The sequence below is a fragment of the Zeus faber genome (genome assembly GCF_960531495.2).
Source record: "Zeus faber genome assembly, chromosome: 18".
Classification (NCBI taxonomy): domain Eukaryota; kingdom Metazoa; phylum Chordata; class Actinopteri; order Zeiformes; family Zeidae; genus Zeus; species Zeus faber.
The window spans coordinates 29,289,294-29,308,047 of record NC_137210.1 but is presented as its reverse complement, the minus strand read 5'-3'; the positions used below and the strand labels follow the sequence as shown (position 1 = coordinate 29,308,047).

Sequence of the window (18,754 nt, the reverse complement as noted above, 5' to 3'; positions counted from 1 at the left end):
GGTACTTTCAATCAAACAATGTCCGAATATTATTCTTAATTTAATATTTTTCTACCCAAATAAAGTCCCGGAGTGATTATTTTGCATTAGTTTGACTTTAATAAGTGAGTTGCATAAAGGATGGTTCCTGCACCAGAAGAGCAGTCCATCAGAGGAGCAGATTGCTGCTTCCTGCATTAAATAAGGACAGGAGATACTGGATTCAATTAAACCACATTAGAGTTGGTTTGATTGGATTGGAGCAGGTTAGGTTGGAATTGGTTTGATGAGGCGATCTTTCAAACTTCTATGGTGGAGGTAAAAGTTTGTCAAATCTAGTTAGATCTGAATGCAGTCAGTTAAGAGACACTGTTTAAACTCAGTGGAACCGACTGTACACCAGTCACTGCCAAGGGTAAGGGTTAACTACATATGTGACCCACTGCAGCAGAACCTTCATTGCCGCGTATTTCTAAAATCCCCAGGAGCAGCAAAATAAGTTCTCAAAACCTTTCTAGAAGGAAATTTTTTTTTTCTCAGGTTCCTGTTCCTTTGGGTTTTTTTTTAATTATCTCAACGTATTTTCAAAACTGAGTTTGATTTATAAATAGTAGAAAAATGTTAAACCGTGTCGTTAAATATTCCCGTTAGATTACATGAGGAAACACAGTTCACTTACCGAGACGCTGAATAGCGCTGAACAACACAGATCGATCATTTCCTTTAATGCGACCCTCTAGGTGAAGATCATTCCTCCATAATCCATGTGATGTGAAGTCACATTGTGAAACCATTTTCATAGAGTTTAACCTTTAAATCGTACTACTTTTACACACACACACACACACACACATTATTGTGTAGGGGGCGTGTACCAACGACGATGTAATGCTGACATCACTTCCGTAAACAAGATGAGGATCCTTCGGTTTTACTTGTCTGTGAAAAGTTTCATCTCCGTGTTATGGATTACGAGGGTGGCGGATCTTAAACATATTGCGGACATTAATCTGACCAGTGCGGACTTGGAGAACAGTTCAAACAGCGGATTCCAACCTGAATGTGACGATGAAACATAATATTTTCAAGAACCACCAAAGGAGACAGATGATATGCCCATTGTTGTTACAACGGAAGTAGTTGATGACGTGATGAAGTCCGTTGAGGTTGGTGATGCAGATAATGAGCAAGTAGCAATGCACAAGATTCTCAAGTTTACATGTAAATGCAGCCAGGGGAGAAAAGAAAATGAAATAAGGCCCCAAAAAGGCTCTCAGAGTGTTACTGGGGTAGGGTTGAGGTTAGCCCACATAATAACTCCACCAACTCTGAAGGTATTTGGCATACGCACAGTTCAAGATTCAAGATTCAAGATTCAAGATTTTTATTTGTCACATACATATACATACTTCCATACATATATGCAGTGAAATGTAATGCAACGCACCCGGTGAGAGCACACAATATGTCCGAGGAAAAAATTAAAAATTAAATAAAATAAAAAGTAGAAAATTCCTTTCTAATAGACCGACTAACTGACTCCTAAAACGTAATACAGTTAGTTGAATACTTATAGAATAAGATAAAAATATAAAGAATAAAATACAATACAAATAAATTGAAATAAAATGGAATAGATAGAAGGAATATGCCTTTGTATATACAGATATGTGCATTTAAAGTGGCATGTGAATTAAAGTGGCATGTGAATGTGAATAGAGGGAGTAGTGTTTGGGATAATACAGCACAGTATACAACAGTACCGCGCAGCAATACGGCATCACGAACAACCCTGAACAGTGATACAGTATGCGGTACAGTATGCTACATACAGTACAGTAGGTAGTGGAGCCTAGTGCATGGCTCAGTTAGGACCCCTGGTGAGGTCAGCGTTGACAGTTCTAATGGCTTGAGGGAAGAAACTCCGTCTCAGTCTCTCTGTTCTCGCTGCGTGACTGCGGAGGCGCTTGCCTGACCGCAGCAGCTGAAACAGTCCGTTGTTGGGGTGATGAGGATCCTTCATGATCCTACGGGCTCTGCTACTACACCTCCTGGTGTATAACTCCTGCAAGGGGGGGAGGGTAGTTCCAGTGGTACGTTCAGCTGAACGCACCACCCTCTGCAGGGCCCGCCTGTCCTGGGCAGTACAGTTCCCAAACCAGGCAGTGATGTTGCCTGTCAGGATGAGGGAGGTTGGACCTGCTGCTCCGTTTCCTGTCTGTTGATAGATTGTCCAGAGTGGAAAAATGAGAATTAAACTAGCAACACTCCAAAAAAACAAAGACTGTGGAGGCCTTGCTGTCCCAAACTTCAGATACTACTATTTAGCAAACCATCTTCAATTTATACTTAAATGGTTACAACCAGAGCAACAATCGGGTCATGGATGGCGAGACATTGAACAAACAGAGTGTTAGGAGTTATCATTATCAGATCTCCCATTCCTTGCTGAATCAATAAGGAAACATACTTGCTTTAAAAACCATCCACCAGGGTGGCGTGGCACCGGTGGGTTGGTGTGGGGGTGTGGTTGACCGGGGGACGGCTGTGTGGGCCCTATGCCGTCTGGGCTCTAGTCCTGGCGGCTTGCACCTGGTGGTTTCTAACGTCCGGGTGCCCCCCGCTGAGCACACTCGGCTACGTGGATGGGCGCTTGGGGCTCGGGGCCAGGTGGGGTGTCTGGCGTCGGGCTGGCTGTGGTGGGACGGCCCTGGCTCTTGCGTGGGGCGCGAGTGGGCATGAGGGTCCAACCTCCCTGGGCTTGCCTGTTCGGCAGGGTGTCAGTCTGTTTGGGCAGGACCCGGCACTGTACACTCACCGGTGGATATACAAACACACACACACACACACACACACACACACACAACCCAGCACCCTCCTGGTTGCATTCCTCTCCTTTTCTTCCTCATTTTCTGTCATAACTATGACAGGAAGAGGCCACGTGTGTCATGAGCTCCGCTTTCTTCTACTTCCCCTCCCTCTCCTTACCTGTCCCATTAGCCCAAATCTATTCACCTGCGCACACAGCTGTTCCAGATCTGTAATCTAACCCCTATATAAGCCTCTCTCACCAGTCACCCTTTGCCAGATTGTCTTTGATGCTTGCACCAGACTCGCCAGCGTTCTCTGGACTGATTCCCTGCTACCAACCCTGCCTCGCGCCGACCACGTATCCTGCCTGCCACTCCGCCTGTCTTCTGTCTGCACTCCTCTTTATCGAACCTGCCTGTCCCCGACGATGTATCCCGCCTGCTCCCTGCCTGTCTTCTGTCTGCTCTACAAATAAGACATTACCAAATATCCCTGCCTGTCTTTGTGCTGCAATTGGGTCCTAACCACACCCGTTACAATGTGATCAGTTGTAGTTCCAGTTTTTCTGGATTTCATTAACTCTGTTTTTTCAATATATGTCATCTGATGATGTTTTTCCATGTGCATGTTGTTTGTTTCTATGTTTGTTTTTGCATGTACATGTTTTGTTTTATGTTTATTTGTCTCACCTGTGGTGATTCTCCCACTTGGAGTAGTGATCAGTTGTTTTTTTTAAAGGCCAAAACATGGTCAGATGGTTCTCCAAAGAGGGGGTTCGTGGTGGTTGTGTGCTCTGCTCGTCCTACAGCTCCTCACAGGACAGAGTTGTTGCAGCAGTTGTTGATGATTGAAGAATGAATAAAGAGTGTCGTAGCAGAAGGTTGAGAAGGTGAACTCCACTTGATACTAACTCTGTCCTGGATGCAGTGGAACAAATACTGTGTTGTATGTGCAGCATGATGACAGCACAGGTAAAAAAAAAACCCAAAAGGAGATGAGGTAGGGGAGAGGTCACATAGAGGCAGAGTGGACAGTGTCCTGAGAACTGGACACTGACCAGCCACTCGCTGTCTGGTGGATAAAGTTTTATACAAGATCCTTTGCCGCATTGAACAGCATTGAATCCCAGTGAGAAGCTACAGCGGAAGATGTTTCTGATCAGCTGATCAGGATTCTTTAATAATCATTGACGTTCCACACCTCCACCTCCTCCATCTCCTCCACCTCATACTCCATTTCCTCCTACTCCTCCTCCACCTCCTTCTCCAAACTCAGTTTCTTTGACAATCTCAGGCTGTTGGAGCTGACAGGACAAACAAAGCCTTTCTTGCTGTCAGGATGCACAGCGCTGGTGCTGCGTTGCTGTGGTTACGTCGCCTTGTTTGCAGGGTGACAGTCGGACAAAAGCTGGGAGCCCCGCCCCGGCGCTGCTTTGTATTTTGTATATTTTATATTCTGTGTATTCTGTATATTCTGCATATTTTCACATGTTTGACTTTTTCTCCTTTTCTACTTTTCTTTGCACTTTTAAAGCACCAGCATTCCAGAGGCTCCATCAGGCACCTTCTCCTCCACCCAAAAAACTGTTTCCTGTTATTATTGCCAACTTACTGCTTGCAGTGTCTCTGTAGCGCAGCTAGCGACTGTCGCCGTTAGCTTGAAGCAGACCAGGGACGCGAAGGTGGTTCCCCTCGGTAGCGCTCAGTATTCATATTAACGACCAATCAGGATCCAGGATTCCAAACATCAAATCAATCAAAACATTTTGTTTGTCCTGATGGAGCTGTGTTTTTCAGAAGCCTCCATCCCTCCATCCTCCATCCCTCCATCCTCCATCCCTCCATATCTCCATCCCTCATCCATCCACCCCTCCATCCTCCATCACTCCATCTGTCCATCTCTCCATCCTTCCATCTCTCCATCCCTCCATCCTCCATCCTCCATCCCTCCATCCCTCCATCTGTCCACCCCTCCATCCCTCAATCCTCCATGCCTCCATCCCTCCATCTGTCCACCCCTCCATCCTCCATCCCTCCATCTCTCCATCCGTTCATCCCTCTATCTCTCCATCCCTCCACCTTTCCATCCCTCCATCCCTCCATTCTCCATCCCTCCATCTGTCCACCCCTCCATCCCTCCATCCTCCATCTGTCCATCCTCCATCTGTCCACCCCTCCATCCCTCCATCCTCCCCCCCTCCATCTCTCCATTGGTGGCATGGTGGTGCAGTGCATTGCACTGCTGCCTCGCAGCAAGAAGGCCCTGGGTTCGATTCCCGCCTGGGGCGCTGTTGGCACCGTGCTCTGGTGGGTTATCTCCCAAATAGGAGCCTTTCTGGGTGGAGTGTGCATGGTCTACCCGTGCTCACATGTTTCCCTCACGTCAGTAAGGACCCCCACCCAAAAACATGCAGACATCATCATCTGACCAGCAATGGACACACATCACCAGGTCCCCGGGAGCATCCACATATATTGCCCACTGTGCCCCCGAGGAAGGACAAGCCAGGATGGATTAAATGCAGAGGAACCATTTCACCAGCACCATCCAAAGCATGTGTGTGTGTGACAAATAAAGATTCATCTTCTATCCCTCCACCACTCCATCCCCTCACACCTCTCTTATTATATCACGGTGGCTGTGGAGTGCGTGTGTCGTTCCCTCCTGACGTTCCCTCTCTCCTGTTGTTCGTTCTCTCGCAGTGAAAACACACAAAGTGAAACTCTCATGTTTTCATCTCTACATCATTTTAATCACGTTGACGATTCCAGACCCAACAGAATATAAATAAACTGAATTGCATGAAGTAGAAAAATAAACATCAAACCAACAAACCAGTGACCCTCACCTTAACAGCAGGTTCAAAAATCAGACACAAGTTTTGTTTTTGGAAATCAGCCGACGGAGCAGATCCTCGTCTGGTCCTCCACTAAGGTAACTGTGGCGGATGGGGTGGCTTGAGCAGCCTCACCTGATGCTGGTTGGTTGGGCTGACGAGCATCAGCTTTAAAAACCCCGTCCACACACTCAGTCAGGATGGAGCCCTGTCGTGACATGTTCCATCTGCTCCTGGCTTGCTCCACCTGGCCCCCTCTCTACAATAAACTGGTGCTATCAACCCCCCATTGTCCGTGTCCCTGCTCAGGTGCCAGTGTGGCAGATGCCACCCAAGTGGCGTGTTCAGGGACAGACGAAGGGGGTTGATAACACCAGTCTATTGTAGAGATGAGGCTAGGTGGAACAAGCCAGGAGCAGATGGAACCGTTTTTTAAAATAACTAAAACACAGAAGTAGCGATGAACGATCGACTCTTCCCTTGGTAGTCTGTTCCTTAAGAGTCACTGAGACGAGTCGTCCCGTTTTCACACTTGGTTTTGGGCCGAACAAATTCCACAGAAAGATGAGAATTTAGCTGCAACACACTTAAAAACAAAGAGAAACGCAATAAAATGCAAAAGCAGCTTCATGTTCTTCAAATCGTCTTCATGAATGCACAGAAAAACCTCGAATGGACAAATATATTTCCAGATAATATTCTTTCTGGTTTCATCCTTTAAAGCACTCTGCTTCTGCAGTCGTGTGGTTTTCAGTTATTTAAAGTCCCTGTAAAGTGAATTTATTGATTTGTTTCTAAACACATTGTACATGTTAGAAAGTCACCTTAGCATTATCTGCCTGCTCGCAGGCCGTGGAGCCCGGACATGGCCTGCGGAGGAGCCAGCAGGGGGCACCGGACAGCGGGGAGTCCCACAGCCAGACAGCGGCGCTTTGAGGTGACAAACTAGAGGCAGGACAGGGTTCAACACAGCGTTCAAACGTGGAAGATACTCCAATGTTGTCCTTAATATATTATAACACGGTTAACATGATTGGGCGTTGTTTCAACACCTTCAGTAGACACGCCCCCCAGTGTCTCAGAGCAGAGAGAACTGCCTTTTTTTCTTCCATGATTTTAAAACCAGATTTTATATTTTTGGAAATGTTTTAATCATTAAAATTTGGCTGGGTGGTTAATAACACATGGTTCTGTGGTGTGACAAACTCACAACACTCATTTATTTTCACTTCACAGGAATTTTAAGTGCTGCATGTATTTCTGAAATTAATATAACTAGAGTTAAATATAAAAGTTGGACTCAAAGGATTGCTCCCTGGGCCATGTATGGCAAGCAGGCCAGCCGTTGGACAGGCCGGCCATAGAAAGAAAGAAGTTTAAATTATTTCAGTAAATTGATAAAACAACATTGAGTTTGGAGCGAGAGAAACCTGCTCTTCCTCTCCGTCTCGCCCCAAAGGCAGATTTAAACGGTTCCACCCCTATCTGTTCCCTTTCATTCACCACAAACGGACCCGATCTCCCAGCGGGTGGAGTTCGCTGCCGAGGGAAACGTAAGAGTCAAACCTTTCCACTCGACTCTCCCCGAGCGGCCGCTGCGTAGACACTCCCTGCGACTCCACGCCCTGCGACTCCACGCTCTGCGACTCCACCAGCCGAAGCTAAAGCAGCAGATCAGCGCAGGTTTTACCCGCAAGCTCCCAGCAGCGCGGGCTGAGCGTGAAGCTGTGTCCAGAGCCGCCTCTGAGCTCAACCGTTCTGGATTTGCAGCTTCTCACCCGGAAGTGACGGCGGCGTGAAGAGTTGAGCCGCGCAGGTCGGGTCCGGATGTGACGGGAAGGTTTGACTTGATGGTTTTTATGTGAGAATGCTGATCAGTGACGCAAGACTTGAGGACAAGTCGGGATTGAATGAATCCAAACGCTCAATTCTGTTTCCGATGGACGTAGTCGTGGATTCCTCTGGAACGAGTCCTTTTCACAAAGAATTTGTTCCAAATGATGAATCCGGTATTTGAAGAAATAAAATATTAATTTGAGACATTTTTTAACATTGTTCAGTACGTTTCCAAGACGGCAGTTATTCTAAGTTGTTGATTCTTATTAAAAAAGGAAAGAATGTTCTTGTCCCGCGTAATCCAGAGGAGTGAAATGAAAAGATGGAACGCAGGACAAAATTTGAACTAACCAATGGCACTTCAGTTATTCAGAAGAAAATACTTTGCCTTCAATTAGAGAGAATTTTGACATAAAATTGACATCATACACAATGACATCATAATTTAGTTTTAATATTTTAATTTAATTAAATTTCACCAATTTGCCAAGCTGCTCCAAAGTGAAAATGATATAAAGTTATATCTGTTGAATTGGCTCATCCATCGTTCCCTGTTCAGGATTCTCTTCCTGTTGGAGCAGTTGATCTTGACGTGTCTGAACGGCCATTGAACCAAAGGAGAATATTTTAAAATTGAATTAAGAAAATACTCCAGAAACAGTATAATACAAACACCTTTGTGCTAAACCATAAGGTCTTGTCCAAACCCTCCCCCCTGGTGTTTTCTTTTACTTTTTGAACCTTATTTTTCGTTCCTTGGGAGTTAAAGGGAGCGATTGGCATGAATTGGAGTCTTTCAAATTGTTGGCACGGTGCTGAGGCTCTTTAAGTCAAATAACACCAGAGCTTCCCTTCAAATCCTTTCTGTTTGTCCCACATGTCATCGTCTCTTCGATAACAAATCTAAACGTAATTTACAATTAATCACTAATTACATGTGGGACCTGACGTCTCACTAACAGGACTCCACCCCATCGATGAACTGTAAATATATAAAATGTATTTTGATATTATCTCTCCATGTCGCTGTGGGTGTGGCAGGTAGAATCAGCCTCTTAGTCTCTGTCTCAGCGCTCACTGTCTGTCCGCCGTCCAAAAGTCACAGCATCTCATGATTTGGCAGGAAATCCCCCTCCCATCCCGGCTGATCCACCAAAAGGGGATTATGGGGAATCGAGGCCATCCTGAATCACAACAAGAAGGAGGAGGAGGAGGAGGATGAGGAGGAGGAGAGGAAGAGGGGTCGTTGAGGTCCTCACAGCAAACCTCACACCATGCGTCTTAAAAACCTCTTTGAATAAAAATGGCTTCACAAGTCCTTTGAAGAGGCTGTTTGTGTCCCTGTGCCACCTCCTCCTTCCCCTCCTTCTCTATTAATGTCTCTCCAAAACACAGCTGCACCTCGAACGGCCAACAGCAAACACTCAGACCTCACCCAGGCCTCCGCCCACAGCGGTGAAGCAGGATCTGCACCACTGAGCACCAACCCTCTTATTTTTACACGCAGCTCTCGTCTTTATCCTTGTCTCTCTGGCTCCGGTTGCACTTGTCCTTCACAAGCCCTGGTAGAGAGTAGTCCTTGGGACCGCAACTAGGGTACGCTGCTCCGTTCCGTAAGGCGGCCATCTCTCCAAGGGGCAGCTGACTGGAGCTGTACGCCAGCGGGGGGATGGTGTTGACCAGGATGAGCTGCAGGGGCTTCTTTTCCGGGTGGTAGCGGCAGCGCACGTAGCGTGAGAACGCCGCGCGGTACGTCTTGTTGAACAACGTGTAGACCAGCGGGTTGATGGCAGACGACAGGTAGCCCACCCACACAAAGACGTTGAGCAGCCCGCCCATCAGCGTTGGATCACAGGCTGCCGGGTCGCACACCACCGCCAAGACATTGGTGATGAAGAAGGGACACCACATGACCACGAAGAGAAAGAAGACCACACCCAGGACCTTGGAGGCCTTCTGCTCATTGCTGATGGACTGCATGGTGCGGTGACCGGACAGGGGCCCGAACACGCTACCCCGCCCCCCGCTGGCGTTCCCGGCTACGGTCTTCTGGCTCAAAGAGCGCCGGAAGAGCTTCTCGGAGGACAGAGAGGCCTGAGGCAGGAAGGCCAGCGTCAGCGTCGTGCTCCATTTGGGCCGAGGTACCAGCTGGTCGAGGCAGAGCGTGGCCTCGTTCTGCAGGGCCTTGATGGTCAGAAAGTAGGTGACCACCATGATGGTGAGGGGAACGAAGAAGGCAACGAAGGAGCCGACCAGCACGAAGCTGTCATCCGTCAGCAGACAGCTGCCATCCCTGAAGACCTTGGAGTGGTCCCTCAGGCCCAGGACGGGGATCGGCATGGAGATACCTGGGGATATGAGGGACAGAAAGAGGGATTTAGAACATGATGGCCATTATTAAATACTGCTCTAAAGTCTGTACCAGATTCTGTCTGTGGAAAGCCTCGCTGCCATTAGACAGACAGTGTGGGAGACTTTCCTCTCAAACTGTTTTTTAGCTTTTGAACAACAGTGGTGGCTGCTGCTATTTGCAGAACTGACTAATAACTAGCTATATATAATATAATGGAGTGCAAACAAGTTACTGTTTTGAAGTAATTTCCTCTCCTAACTGCGACGTGCTACTGGTATGATGCCCCGTCATGGCCACTGGCTCCTTTCAGACAGTGTTTTACTCAGAAAAGTAATTGAAAGAACAGCGTCCAGGAAATGGTCCCAAAATGCACTATATTCAAGTAATAACCCCGTATATGTGTATGTGTCTGCGGGTGTGTGTGTGTGTGTGTGACAGGTACACAGATTGTGCCGGGAATACTATCTGGGGACAAGCATTTGGGAAATTGTGAGTCATAGTGCAGAAATGGTCAATCTTATCTCTGATTGCCTCGTTCTCAATATGCTGTTAATGCACCATAGAAACACTGATAGAGTGTGAAATAGAGGAAAACTTCTCACTAAAATGAAAACTGAAATATATTTAGGAATAATATGAAAATCCTGTGAAAACTTCCATCTTTTTTGATGTTGTTGTTTTGACCTCCGCAGCCCCGTTGCGACAGAGCTAAATGAAACCCGGAGACATGGTCTCACTTTTCAGATTGGTTCGGCCACACGAGCATCAACTATCAAAGACGAAGATAAGACTCACAATCTGCTCCCTGAAACCAAACTGCACGGCTGCTCATTACCAGCTCATAATGTTTAAAGTGAAGGGATGGACAGAGAGAGAGAGAGAGAGAGAAAGAAAGAGAGGGGGAGAGAGATGGAGAGAGAGAGAGGGGGGGGAGAGGCAGGGAGAGAGAGAGGGAGAGAGAGAGAGAGAGAGAGAGAGAGAGAGGGAGAGAGAGAAAGGTGGAGACCGATATGCTCTGGATGTCTGGAGCTCCAGGTGCAGCTCCATAATGGCTTCTGGGATCTGGGGCTGGGGATGGTGAGGGCGACACCTTATCTGAGGCAGACAATTTGGCAGGTTTTGGGGGGGGGCAGTGGTTGCGGATTGTCAGAGGAGTGAAGTTGACTGACCCCGCCCACCTACCCATGAAGACAAGCGGTTTGTCCCAGTTCCAGTAGTAGTGCATTTACAAAACTGCTCATAGGATCTTTCAGTCATTTCAGTCCAGTTTCCTCAAATTAACCAATTGGATGGTTATTCACGTGTTACAATGAATCATATTCCAGTGGTGACGGTTACGACAGGGTTATCAAACCTCTTGAGATGGTCAAGGTTAGGTTGAAGGTTAGTGATGGTCAAGGTTAGGTTGAAGGTTAGAGATGGTCAAGGTTTGGTTGAAGGTTAGTGATGGTCAAGGTTAGGTTGAAAGTTAGAGATGGTCAAGGTTAGGTTGAAAGTTAGAGATGGTCAAGGTTAGGTTGAAGGTTAGTGATGGTCAAGGTTTGGTTGAAGGTTAGTGATGGTCAAGGTTAGGTTGAAGGTTAGTGATGGTCAAGGTTAGTTTGAAGGTTAGTGATGGTCAAGGTTAGGTTGAAGGTTAGTGATGGTCAAGGTTTGGTTGAAGGTTAGTGATGGTCAAGGTTTGGTTGAAGGTTAGTGATGGTCAAGGTTAGGTTGAAAGTTAGAGATGGTCAAGGTTAGGTTGAAGGTTAGTGATGGTCAAGGTTAGGTTGAAGGTTAGAGATGGTCAAGGTTTGGTTGAAGGTTAGTGATGGTCAAGGTTAGTTTGAAGGCTAGTGATGGTCAAGGTTAGGTTGAAGGTTAGTGATGGTCAAGGTTAGGTTGAAGGTTAGAGATGGTCAAGGTTAGGTTGAAGGTTAGTGATGGTCAAGGTTAGGTTGAAGGTTAGTGATGGTCAAGGTTAGGTTGAAGGTTAGTGATGGTCAAGGTTAGGTTGAAGGTTAGTGATGGTCAAGGTTTGGTTGAAGGTTAGTGATGGTCAAGGTTAGGTTGAAAGTTAGAGATGGTCAAGGTTAGGTTGAAGGTTAGTGATGGTCAAGGTTAGGTTGAAGGTTAGAGATGGTCAAGGTTAGGTTGAAGGTTAGTGATGGTCAAGGTTAGGTTGAAGGTTAGTGATGGTCAAGGTTAGGTTGAAGGTTAGAGATGGTCAAGGTTAGGTTGAAGGTTAGAGATGGTCAAGGTTAGGTTGAAGGTTAGTGATGGTCAAGGTTAGGTTGAAGGTTAGTGATGGTCAAGGTTAGGTTGAAGGTTAGTGATGGTCAAGGTTAGGTTGAAGGTTAGTGATGGTCAAGGTTAGGTTGAAGGTTAGAGATGGTCAAGGTTAGGTTGAAGGTTAGTGATGGTCAAGGTTAGGTTGAAGGTTAGTGATGGTCAAGGTTAGGTTGAAGGTTAGTGATGGTCAAGGTTAGGTTGAAGGTTAGTGATGGTCAAGGTTTGGTTGAAGGTTAGTGATGGTCAAGGTTAGGTTGAAAGTTAGAGATGGTCAAGGTTAGGTTGAAGGTTAGTGATGGTCAAGGTTAGGTTGAAGGTTAGAGATGGTCAAGGTTAGGTTGAAGGTTAGTGATGGTCAAGGTTAGGTTGAAGGTTAGTGATGGTCAAGGTTAGGTTGAAGGTTAGAGATGGTCAAGGTTAGGTTGAAGGTTAGAGATGGTCAGGGTTAGGTTGAAGGTTAGAGATGGTCAAGGTTAGGTTGAAGGTTAGAGATGGTCAAGGTTAGGTTGAAGGTTAGAGATGGTCAAGGTTAGGTTGAAGGTTAGTGATGGTCAGGGTTAGGTTGAAGGTTAGAGATGGTCAAGGTTAGGTTGAAGGTTAGAGATGGTCAAGGTTAGGTTGAAGGTTAGTGATGGTCAAGGTTAGGTTGAAGGTTAGAGATGGTCAAGGTTAGGTTGAAGGTTAGTGATGGTCAAGGTTAGGTTGAAGGTTAGTGATGGTCAAGGTTAGGTTGAAGGTTAGAGATGGTCAAGGTTAGGTTGAAGGTTAGAGATGGTCAGGGTTAGGTTGAAGGTTAGAGATGGTCAAGGTTAGGTTGAAGGTTAGAGATGGTCAAGGTTAGGTTGAAGGTTAGAGATGGTCAAGGTTAGGTTGGAGATCATACAGAGGAAAAAGTATCGTAAAGAGAAAGTGTGACACCGCCACATGTATGAGTGGGTTCATGCAGATATGGTCCAGTTTAAAGTCCCTTGCAAGGTGTAACCTTTATCATGCTTGTGTATGCTGCTTTGCCACATATAGTAACAAGCAGTTTTCACGGTAATCACACATCACGTCCCTGTTAACTGTGCACTGTCCCATTAAGCCGGGGGAGGGAAAGAGAGCAGGGTGGATAAACAGAGTGTTTGGGGCTTGTCTCGGGGGATGGGGGGCAGATGGACTAGATGGAAGAATTTGGCCTTTTCTATCTGTGCTTAGAACCCCAATAATAATAATAATTTTAAGGCTGGATCCTGCTGGGGACAATGAGCTGCATCATTGGCGTCCGCTGAGGACCACAGTGCCGCAGCATCCTGGTCATACCAAGGCTTGCTTAGACGTCCAGGAGACCCATTTTATTTTTCTATTAGAATTTACGTTCTTTCTTTGGGACTGCAATGCATCGCATTTTTTGCATTTTCAAGGGGGATTCGGAAGCCGGACCCTTTGGATGAACCTTTTGTTCCATGTGTGATTATTGAACAAGGACAGTGATGGGAAACCACATTTCTCAGAGGGCATTTAGGGCAGTGATATGAACTGTGAGTATTTCTTTTGGTTGACAGAATTAATGCTCATTTGTTGCAACTCTGCTTTAAGTTCTGGTTTGTTTTGCGTCCAACTAGGAGTAATTTGCACTACAGTATATTCCTGAACTTGTTTTGAGGTAACTAGCTGGGCCCATCAGCCGATTTTTACAAATCATCCAATGGAGTTTTCAGCTCCAAATTCAGATGATACAGCTTCCATACACAGAGAACATATCACATTATATCACATTTTATCACATTATCTAATTTATAACGGGTCACCCATTGAAACCTGGCTGTCCTGGTAGGGGAGTTCTTCCCTTCTCAAGGTTTCTTCCATTTTTCCTTGCTGAGTGCTTCCTTGCCAGGTTGGGGTGCGGACTAGGGGGTGCTGTTGTTCTGTTGTTGTTGTTTCCGTGTGAAAGGTGAAGCCTGTGAAGCTCTTGACACTGGGCCGGGGTTAAAGGATATAGAAACAAATCTGACTTTTCTGGCATATCAGAGTCCCTTAGAAGAACATTTAAATTGGCCCTTGCTCAAAAAAATCATGTTTTGCTCACAATTCATCATCGTTTTTTTTTTTTATCAAACAAAAGTACAAAACTATGGCTTTAATAGGAGCGAACGCCACCAACAACCAGGACAGAAGGGGGCAAAATAAACCTTATCTGAAAATTATTAATAGATTTGTATTGCAAAAATCCTGATTAGTTGGATTTCTCAACAACCCCACAGCGACTTTGCGCTGTGGGGTTGTTGAGTCGTGTTACCATGGAGACAGAAGAGAGCGAGCGCTTCAAATGTTAAGGTAATTTCTGTCAGCGAAGGGACGTACCCTAAGAGCAACTGACCGCAGCCACTTTCTGTGTACATTTGCAGAAGACGAGGCGGGTTTACAGGCTCTTTAAGGTTCAACTTTACGATTCATTGGTTCATCAAAATCTAAAACATGATGTGTACGACAAACTTCCTGCCTGGGCGCGTTATAACAAGATGGCCGCCAAGTGGACCGACTTTAATGCAGTATAACGGACGGACAGACCGTCCTCACGAATCCACCTTCCAAACTAGAGCTACAGCCCCAAAAACTGAGAACAAGCAGTGCATTATGGGATGTTCTCAGGCAATATTAAATCTCCATGGCGATGGCATTCAGGCTAAATATGAGGAGGCCTCGGGCGCCGTCATCAGGAAATAAGAAGTCTGTGTCGTAATTTGGAGCCTGTGGGTGAGGGGGTATTTTTATCCAGATCATCAGAGTCATGATGAGAGAGAGTGGAAGTGTGGGGATTAGAACTAAAGACAGAGAGACTTTCTAGTCATCCAGGCCTGATGCACAACCCGCAAACGAGTTGTTCTTTGTTAACAAATGTGACCCACCACAGCAAAACCCGCTATGACGTGCATTTCTAAAATGGCCGGCAGTGGCCAAATAAGTTGAAAGAAATGTTTCGGGAAGGTTTCTAGAAGTTCCTTTGTGGGTTTTTTTTTATCTCTCAACGTATTTGCAAAACCGAGGTTGATTAATAAATAGTAGATAAATGTTGTAGTTAAATAAATACCGTGTAGTTAAATATTCCCGTTAGATGACATGGGGAAATGCAGTTCACTTACTGAGACGCTGAACGGGGCTGAACAACGCCGATCGATTTTTTTCCTTTAAAGCGACAGTCCAGGTGAAGATCATTCCTCCACATTCCATGTGATGTGAAGTCACAATGTGAAACAGTTTTGATTCAACCTTTAAATATTATGTATTTTATACACACATCTGGATACATTGTTGTGTAGGCGGCGTATACCAACAAAGAAGTAATGCTGACGTCACTTCCGTAAACAAGCCAAGGATCCGGTTCCACTTGTCTCTGAAAACTTTTGTCTCAGTGTTGTTATGGATTACGAGAAGCGGGTGGAGGAAGATCTAAATCATATATTGGACCTTTATCTGACCAGTGCGATAGATCCAAGTCAGTGTAAGCAGTGCGTACTGGACTTTTCCGCGATGATAGTCAGTTCTCTGACAGTGATGATGAATCTGATACCAGCGTTATCCCGGACTTCAAACAGCGGATTTCAACTTGAATGTGGCAATAAAACAGAATATTTTCAAGAACCACCGGAGGAAGAAGAGACCGACGACACACACTTGCTGTTACAACAGAAAGGAAGTTGATGACATGATGAAGTCGGTTGAGGTTGGTGATGCAGATTATGAACAAGTAGCAATGGACAAGATTCTCAAGCTTACCTGCAAATGCAGCCAGAGGCGAAAATAAAATTAAAAGAGGTAGGGTTGGGGTTAGCCCAAATAATAACTCCAACAACTTTGAAGATATTTGGCATACGCACATTTATATATTAAATGACACACCGAGGTTGATATACAAAAACAAACATTATTGACAGACAATACATTTTGTTGTGTTGTCCGCACTTTTAAACTCCTAAATAATTCCACTTTTATAAAACATTTATATTCTTACTGTTAAATAAAAGCTTCTTTAAGAACAAAGATGTTGTGTGTCGATGATGCTGTTCAACATTCCCTCAAAACACAAGAACAATACAGAGATTGCCCCCATACAGCAGGAAAAGTAGCCATGTGGCTTTGTTGGTCCTCCAACTCATTTGCATTCTGGGGGAAGAAAGAAGAAAGAAAGAAGAAACAGTCTTTAATCATCACACGACACTCCACAACACATGCTTGCACACACACACACATGCACATGCTTGATGGTGGCCGGTGAAATGGCTCCTCTGCTTTTGAACCATCCTGGCTTGTCCTTCCTCCGGGGGCACAGCAGGAGCAGTGGGCAGCGTACGTGGACGCGCCCGGGGACCAGGTGATAAGTGTCCATCGCTGGTCAGACGATGATGGGTGCATGTTTTTGGTGGGGGTCCTTACTGACGTGAGGTGGAGGAAACCCCATGTGAACACGGGGAGAACATGCAAACTCCACACAGAAAGGCTCCTGTTTTTTGGAAGATAACCCGCCGGAGGGGTGGCTGAATGAAGCCAAGTGAAGCCACCTCCCAATCACTCTCAAAGGGTGATTGGGAGGTGTTTGGCATAATTCCTATTGAATGTGATTGATTCACAGTATTCATCCCATAAGAGTAAATGATTTGACGAAACTAAATTCAAGATTCAAGATTCAAGATTTTTTATTTGTCACATACATATACATACTTCCATACATATATGCAGTGAAATGTAATGCAACGCACCCGGTGATAGCACACAATATGTCCTAGGAAAAAATAGAAAATAAAATAAAAGTAGAAAATTCCTTTCTAATAGACCGACTAACTGACTCCTAAAACGTAATACAGTGGGTTGAATACTTATAGAATAAGATAAAAATATATAGAATAAAATACAATAAAAAATAAAATGAAATAAAATGGAATAGGTTGAAGGAATATGCCTTTGTATATACAGATATGTGCATTTAAAGTGGCATGTGAATTAAAGTGGCATGTGAATGTGAATAGTGTGAGGTAGTGTTTGGGATAATACAGCACAGTATACAACAGTACGGCGCAGCAATACGGCATCACGAACAACCCTGAACAGTGACACAGTATGCGGTACAGTATGCTACATACAGTACAGTAGGTAGTGGAGCCTAGTGCATGGCTCAGTTAGGACCCCTGGTGAGGTCAGCGTTGACAGTTCTGATGGCTTGAGGGAAGAAACTCCGTCTCAGTCTCTCTGTTCTCGCTGCGTGACTGCGGAGGCGCTTGCCTGACGCAGCAGCTGGAACAGTCCGTTGTTGGGGTGATGAGGATCCTTCATGATCCTACGGGCTCTGCTACTACACCTCCTGGTGTATAGCTCCTGCAAGGGGGGGAGGGTAGTTCCAATGGTACGTTCAGCTGAACGCACCACCCTCTGCAGGGCCCGCCTGTCCTGGGCAGTACAGTTCCCAAACCAGGCAGTGATGTTGCCTGTCAGGATGCTCTCCACTGCTCCAGAGTAGAAGGACTTGAGGATCCTCACGAGACCCGGAATTTCCTCAGCTGCCTGAGGTGGTAGAGACGCTGCCTCGCCTTTCTCACCAGAGTGTCTGTGTGAACAGTCCATGTTAAGTCCTCTGTGATGTGGACTCCCAGATATCTGAAGCTGCTCACCCTATCGACAGAAGTCCCATTAATCCACAAGGGCGCGTGCGTCCTCGATTGTGATCCACGCCTAAAGTCCACAATCAGCTCCTTGGTTTTGCTGACGTTCAGGTGTAGGCTGTTGTCCTGGCACCAGAGTGAAAGGTCAGCCACCTCCTCGCGGTAGGCCTTCTCATCGCAGTCGGTGATCAGGCCCACGACCACGGTGTCGTCAGCAAACTTGATGATGGTGTTGGAGCTGGACCTCGCCACACAGTCATGTGTGTACAGGGAGTACAGTAGGGGGCTGAGGACGCAGCCCTGGGGGGATCCTGTATTCAGGGTGAGGGAGCTTGACATGTACTTCCCCACCTTGACCACCTGGGGGCGGCCTGTGAGGAAGTCCAGGATCCAGGTGCACAGCGGAGCATTCATTCCGAGCTCCATCAGCTTGACAGCCAGTCTGGTGGGGACTATGGTGTTGAAAGCTGAACTATAATCAATGAACAGCATTCTCACATAGGCCCCCTTCTGGCCATCCAGGTGCGTGAGCGTGGTGTGCAGTACCTGGGAGACCGCGTCATCCGTGGATCTGTTCTGCCGGTACGCGAACTGCAACGGGTCCAAGGTGCGGGGGAGGGAGCCGCAGATGTAATCCTTAATCAGCCTCTCGAAACACTTCATGACCACCGAGGTGAGGGCCACCGGACGGTAGTCATTCAGGCAGGTTGGAGAGGCGATCTTCGGGACAGAAACGACGGTGGACCTCTTGAAGCAGGATGGGACCACTGATTCAGCCAGGGAGATGTTGAATATTGTGGTGAACACCGGAGCTAGCTGGTTAGCACAGGTCTTCAGTACTCGTCCAGATATGCCATCTGGGCCCGCAGCTTTCCTGGTGTTCACCCGCATCAAAGCCCTCCTGACCTCGTGCACGGACACTGAGAGTGCGCACTCATCCCCAGCGGTGTAACTCCACAAAACTTACTACAACCTCCGTAAACTGAAGCGCAGCGCAGCAAATGCCTCTGTTCATTCTTCCGTCCAAATAAATAT

The 18,754-nt window shown here is 46.2% G+C and overlaps 1 protein-coding gene across 1 annotated transcript in view; it reads right to left on the bottom strand.

Moving 5' to 3' along the window:
• Window positions 1-8,959: 8,959 nt before the first annotated feature.
• Window positions 8,960-18,754, bottom strand: part of htr2aa (5-hydroxytryptamine (serotonin) receptor 2A-a) — a gene marked incomplete at both ends in the record, with an annotated part of 47,040 nt that continues 37,245 nt past the window's right edge. Inside the window, one exon of the mRNA XM_080018968.1 lies at window positions 8,960-9,810. Coding sequence (XP_079875094.1) covers window positions 8,960-9,810 — 851 coding nt within the window. The remainder of the gene's footprint in view (window positions 9,811-18,754) is intronic.